Genomic DNA, 5,952 nt, shown 5'->3' on the forward strand with positions numbered 1-5,952 from the left:
AAAAAAAAAAAAAAGACATCTAGCTTCTTAACTGGCAAAGGGCAAGGCATCCTAAGTTCCAATAGGAAAAATCTTTGTGATATGTGTCATTGCATTGCAAAAGGAGCAACTCTTGTTAGGTGCCCAGAAGACAACTCTATGGATCAAAACGTGGGCTGTTTCTGCACCATTTTCACAATACTTGTTGTCTGGCCTTTCCAAACATGATGTCCTTTTTCAAGGACTGGTCCCTCATGATAGGAGAACCTGGTGGTTAAACTCTGAGACTTGCAAATGCAATTTGGACTGGAATCCTCTAATTCCTGGCAAAGACTTCACCTTCTAAAGGAATACAATCCCTCCCCTAGGGTCCCGATGAGTCGTGCTATTGGGAAGCGTGGAACATTCATTTACAGGCCAACAGTAACAATTCTCATGAAACTTTTTTTTGTTACTCCCCACCCCCTACTGTTCTCTGGAAGCAGATCCAATATCTTGGGCACCAAATTCACCATCTTTGACAATGGGGTCAACCCTGATCGGAAGAATTTTGTCTCCCAGAAGTCCCGGATCAGGGAGGAGCTGGGGGCTGTCTGCTATGTGAGTGTCCAGGGAGGAGAGAAAGAAGCAAGGGTGGTGGGGAGGGAAGAGGAACCAAGCCAAGTGTCCACAATATATCACCAGGAGACCAACATTTTGGGATTCCGGGGACCTCGAAAAATGACTATCATCATCCCAGGATTTGACGCCCAGAACCGGAGAATCCGGATCCAGCCACAAAATGTGAGTCCCTCAGTTTCTAAGAAAGCAGGCGGTAAGGCAGAAGTCGAAGTGAATCTGGAAGCAGAAAGTAGAACCCAAACCGCCGCCCCCCCCCTCCAACCACGCTCCCTGCATTATCTTCTAGGAACAAGAATCTTTACTGAACCGCTACCAGCATGGGGCCAGCCAAGGGCTGATCCGACTGCATAATAAACCCCCATCTTGGAGCGACGAGAGTGGAGCCTATGTTCTCAATTTCCATGGTCGCGTCACTCAGGCCTCGGTCAAGAACTTCCAGATCGTGCTTCCAGAAGGCTGTGAGCGCCTAGCCCGGAGGCGGACTTAGTTGGGCAAGGGAATGGGAGAGAACTACATCTCCCATCAGGACGTGGGCATTTTCCCCAGGCAGGACAAGCACAGCCTATCGCACAGGCTTCTGGGAATTGTAGTTTACTCTGCCCACAGTGGTAGGCTTAGTCAGGCCACAGGGCCTCCTGGGATTCGTAGTTCTTGGGGTTCAGGAGGTACAGGGACCGGAGTGACTAATTACTCATTCTTTCCGACCCTCCCCCCCCCCCCCCGCAGCGGACTACTTGGTTCTTCAGTTTGGCCGCGTGGCCACAGACACGTTCACCATGGATTTCCGTTTCCCGCTTTGCCCACTCCAAGCCTTTGCCATCTGCTTGTCTAGCTTTGATGGGAAGCTGGCGTGTGAGTAGCAGATTAAATCCTAAATGATTATCTTAGCAAAATAAATGCTAAATCCTTCATCAGCTTCTGTGCCTAACTTGCAGAAATGGCCCCAAACAAACCTCATTTTATACCCCTTTAATGGTAACCAATATGCCTTAGATATGACTCGGAGCTGGTCTTGTGCTGTCCCTAGTGGGCCATGCAGCCTCACCTGCCCCCGGTAGATAGGCTGACAGGCATGGATACGAACACCAAACTCTCACCTGCTGTGCACATCCAGCCACAAGTTGACCAGATCATAGCAGGACCTGGGGAAAAATAGTGACTCTCATACTGAAGCCCTCCTGGGTATTATAAACATGTAACATGTTCAACTACTAACAGGAAGGTTAATGATTCAAGTTCACCGTGAAGTGCCTCGGAAGACAGGCCTAGTTATGTGCGGTCTGAAAACAGCCTTGGGAGTGGAAGGGATAGTATGACAGGTCGGGTGATCAAGGAAAATGACCATGAGATGGAAGTGTTGCACAATTAGCTACTGAGGTCGCCGACTGCCTGCAGTGGACAATGTCCCCTACCCCTAAACCCGCGGGAAAGTGAAAAAGGCAAGGGGATCCCTAACCCTTCAAGGGTAAGAAAGCAGTGGGGAGTCTGGGTCACAAAACTACCAAGGAGAGCAGCAGTTTGGGGTTCTTAAAACTGCATGTTGCACTGCAATCCCAGAAGTACGCGGTTCGAATCCACCAGATGCTTTGCTGGAGGAAGGGCAATCTCCTTCTGTACCAGTCGGATCCAATTTGACGACACACACACCCCCACACCCACACCCACAAAATTTAAAACAACAAAAAGCCCAAAACTGCATGTTGGGGGGTGTGGGGAAGTTTTGAGGAAAAGGCATCTTTCTGGGAAAAGTCAGAGGAAGAACATCAACAAGATGTGTTTACACAGGGAGGGTACAACAGGTTGGAGCACATCAGAAATGGAGAGGTAGGTTCAGGTGTGTTAGTTCACTGGCTCACGACCAAGACCCATGACGTTTCCACTGAACTTTCAGACTGAATATAGAGTAAGCGGCAGCAGCGCCTTGCAGATCTCCTGAAAACCAGCCAAGGAAACCCCGTGGGTCACAGCAGAGTACATCACAAAATATACTAATCGCCTTTGAGGGACTCACAAATCCCCTAACAAATTCATGATACCCGGAGTTGGGATAGTCAATTCAAGACACACTGTGATGTTAATTCTTTAGAAATCAAACGGCTTTATTATGTATACAAACTAACCCTTACAAAAAATAAATAAATAGTTCACAAATCAAACGGCCTTAGCCACGCTTCCCCTGAAGGTCAGACAAGGGGAGGGGACACACTGAGAGGGGCGGGAGAGTGTGTGGCCATGGCGGGGCTCAGGCACGCGGCCGGGGGCGTGGCGTGGGCAGGGGCAGGTGTGGGGTCCAGTGACAGGGATGGGTTCCCCAGGCGGGCCCAGGCCCTGGCCCGGGCGGCAGGGGTGAGGCAGGGGCCCAGCTCCTCCTGGGCGCAGGCGATGCGGCGGGCAAAGCGGCAGCGATCCCGGGCCAGCTGTTCCCAGGGGCCCCGACGGGCAGCCTGCGCCGGTCCAGCCCAGACAGCCAGGCGGTGGACAGTGACCTCCTCGCAGAAGCGTACCTGGTGGTCCGATGGGCAAAGTCACGCAGAGTCACGGAGAACACACACAGCCGCATCAAGAGAGAGAGACAGACAGACAGACAGACAAACAGAACCAAATAGAAATAAGTAAGTCCCACAGCAGAGCTCTCCGGCTCATCAGCCGCCTGTCACGTGACTTCCCAGCTGAATCACTTGATGACAGGTGGCTCCCACGAGTTCCCATGACTCACAGTTGCTCCCTCCTCCCCCTGGGAAACCCCAGCTTCTTGCAAAGGATTGCGTGACAGCTAACAAATTTCTCCCCAGAGCTCACGTGCAATACCCTGCAACACCCTGGGGGGACCCCTAACAGCCCTGGAATTATCTACACCCCTCGAACCTCAGATGGGGGGGCCCTCATTACGCACCTTTGTGATCTTTACAGGAGAGTCGGGATCTGGCGGCCGGGAAGGGGTGCCTGAGGACTTGAGGCGCCTCTGCAGCCGGAGAGGCAGCCTTGGGGGCGCCCAGGGAGGGGGCGGGTCCTCGCCAGGTGCATAGATGGCCAGGCGGAATGTGCAAGGTGCAGCATCACCCCACTCCTTGGGGGCGCCTCCAGCTTGGTAGGTCCAAGTGCTGAGGAGGGCGCTTTGGGGCCCTGAGTCGGCTGCTCCTGACTTATCTCCACCCTCATTCTCCTCCTCTGAGTCTTCACCTGGCCGATATGCCCAGGCCTGCAGGAAGGTGGATGGGAGCGTGGGGGAACCCTCGGCTTCTTCCTGCTCCTTGGCTGCTTCCCAATCACTGTCCTCATCTTCCTCTTCCTCCTCTGAGTCTTCACCTGGTCGATACACCCAGGCCTGCAGGAGGGCACTGGTGGATGGGATGGAAGAGGGACCACCAGCTTCTCCCTCCTCCTCGGATGCTCCCCAATCACTGTCCTCGTCCTCCTCCTCCTCCTCCTCCTCCTCCTCCTCATCCTTTCCACGTGGCTGATACACCCAGGCCTGCTCGAAGGAATTTGAAGAGGCAGAGGAAAGGCCTTCACCGTCTCCTTCATCACTGTCTTCCTCCTCCTCAGCTGCTCCACAATCAATGTGGCCATCATCTTCCTCCTCCTTTGAGTCCTCTCCGGGTAGACACACCCAGGCTTTCAAAGCACTGGTAGATGGGAGGGAGGAAGGACCCTCTGCCTCTTCCTCACTGTCCTCTTCCTCAGCTGCTCCTGAAGTCCCAGCCTTCCCCTCCCAGGCCAGAGGCTTCTGGCTAAGCTTGGCTGAGAGTGCTTCTAACTCACAGTTCTCAGCTGCCTCCTTTGGACAATCTTCCCAGACACTGGGGCCAGAGCCCAAACGTGAGGGGGACACGGCTGTCTTCCTGGCATCACTATTCTCTGCTCTTCTTTCTCTCTCCATGGCTCCATGTTCCTGATCTTTCTTCTCCTCTCCCTCCCCTGGACAACACTGCCAAGCTCTGGGCCTGGAGCCTGGGGCTTCTCCACTTTCGGCCTCCTCTTCCCTTGGAGGGACTGGCGGGGTTCTTATCAGAAGGCAAGGAGGCAGGGGGGAGGGCTGGCCAACTCCAGGTTCACCTCCCTGCTCTCCAGCCACATCAGCTGCTCCGTTCTCTTCACAGTCTTCATCATCATCACGAGAAGAATGGATGGCTCTGAGGCCAAGGCATGTGGCCCTGTCTGCTTCTCCAGCCTCCTCAGCTGCTCCACTCTCCCAGGCAACATTGTGGAAAGCCAGAGAAACCTTGACATCTTCCTCTAAAGCAGCTTCTCCTGTTACCACTTCCACCACCCAGGGCTCAGGAAGTCCTGGGCCCCTCAGGCGACTCCATGCCCGACTGAGGAGACCCATCAGTGGGGACAGGAGGAAGAAAGAATGGGAATTCCTCCAGGGGGTGGTCGGTGGGGACACTTGACCCGGAGCCATCTGTCTGGGCTAGGGAAAAAAGGGAAAGAAAAAAAAAACAACATTAAAAATACAGGAGTCAGTTTTTGGGGTGGTGGCATCAGGTCATGATTCTGATTCACAGCAGCAGAAATAACACCATGAACAGCAACCACGAGAATGAGACACACCCACGCACACTCACACCTCAAATTCCTTTCTGATCATGGTCACACCACCTCTGACCTTCTTCCTTAACATCAAGCCTGGATCCAGGCTCCTTTCTTAGATCCAAGAGTTTAAGTCACCAGGCTTCTTCCTCAAACTTGGGGAGGATCAATAAAGAGATTCTTCTCCCAGCTTTCCTCTGGGAAGAAGTCCCAGTCCCTGGTTCTAGGCTCTCATCTCCCGACAATCCGACAATCTCCGACAATCCACCCTAAATGCTTCCTTCTTTTGGGACCCTAAAGCCCATCTTCCTTACGATGGAACTGAAAAATCATTTTTGGATTTCTGATGGGTAGACCTGGAAAGTTGGGGACAATTTTTCCTTATCAAGAACTGAAACTTTTCTTTCTTTCGCTCCCTTGATTTTCACTTAGGGAGCTCTGGTGGCCCAGGCCCTGGGGAGTTGTGATACTAACCCTCTGTCTCTCTGAGGGCTGAAACCCACCCCCTGACTGACTCCCTGAGAGAAAAAGATGGGTGAGATTTCCCCGCAGTGCGGTTCACAGCCTTGGAAACACAATGGTGGGTCAGGGAGGGGTTAGTTTCAACTTGGTGACAATAAGGTTGTTCTTTTTTTTTCATCACCCTCCCCCACGGTCCCTTCAATGGAGATACATTAGGACTCCAGGCTAATTCTTTCCAAGTCTCAAATCCAGGCCCCCAGCCTAGCCTTCTCCAGAAACCTAGAGTCCCAACTGCCTTTCTTCCCCTTCATGAGTGGTACTACTATGTGGCTGTGGACAATATCAGAGGTGGTGACA

At 52.8% G+C, this 5,952-nt stretch overlaps 2 protein-coding genes across 2 annotated transcripts in view; one reads left to right on the forward strand and one right to left on the reverse strand.

Moving 5' to 3' along the window:
* Positions 1 to 1,460, forward strand: part of TULP2 (tubby like protein 2) — a 12,841-nt gene extending 11,381 nt beyond the window's left edge. Inside the window, exons 8-11 of the mRNA XM_006898741.1 lie at positions 465 to 579; positions 664 to 762; positions 887 to 1,058; positions 1,327 to 1,460. Coding sequence (XP_006898803.1) covers positions 465 to 579; positions 664 to 762; positions 887 to 1,058; positions 1,327 to 1,460 — 520 coding nt within the window. The remainder of the gene's footprint in view (positions 1 to 464; positions 580 to 663; positions 763 to 886; positions 1,059 to 1,326) is intronic.
* A 1,323-nt stretch (positions 1,461 to 2,783) lies between these two features.
* Positions 2,784 to 5,005, reverse strand: PPP1R15A (protein phosphatase 1, regulatory subunit 15A). Its single transcript, XM_006898742.1, has 5 exons — positions 4,657 to 5,005; positions 4,169 to 4,389; positions 3,754 to 4,138; positions 3,494 to 3,678; positions 2,784 to 3,104 (listed from the first exon to the last, which is right to left on the reverse strand). Exons 1-5 carry the CDS (start codon positions 5,003 to 5,005, stop codon positions 2,784 to 2,786), a joined length of 1,461 nt encoding a protein of 486 aa, XP_006898804.1.
* Between the last annotated feature and the right edge of the window lie 947 nt (positions 5,006 to 5,952).

This window comes from Elephantulus edwardii, unplaced genomic scaffold (assembly GCF_000299155.1).
Source record: "Elephantulus edwardii isolate Elephantulus edwardi_28Jun2011 unplaced genomic scaffold, EleEdw1.0 scaffold00236, whole genome shotgun sequence".
NCBI lineage: Eukaryota > Metazoa > Chordata > Mammalia > Macroscelidea > Macroscelididae > Elephantulus > Elephantulus edwardii.

What these genes read in the sequence shown, in the direction of transcription:
- PPP1R15A (XM_006898742.1), bottom strand. Translation starts at nt 5,005, where the DNA reads ATGGCTCCGGGTCAAGTGTCCCCACCGACCACCCCCTGGAGGAATTCC. An exon ending in CAAAGGAGGAGGAAGATGAT is followed by an intron (nt 4,139 to 4,168) that starts GGCCACATTGAT and finishes GCAGCTGAGGAG; the next exon opens with GAGGAAGACAGTGATGAAGG. An exon ending in CTCCTGTAAAGATCACAAAG is followed by an intron (nt 3,105 to 3,493) that starts GTGCGTAATGAG and finishes TCGGACCACCAG; the next exon opens with GTACGCTTCTGCGAGGAGGT.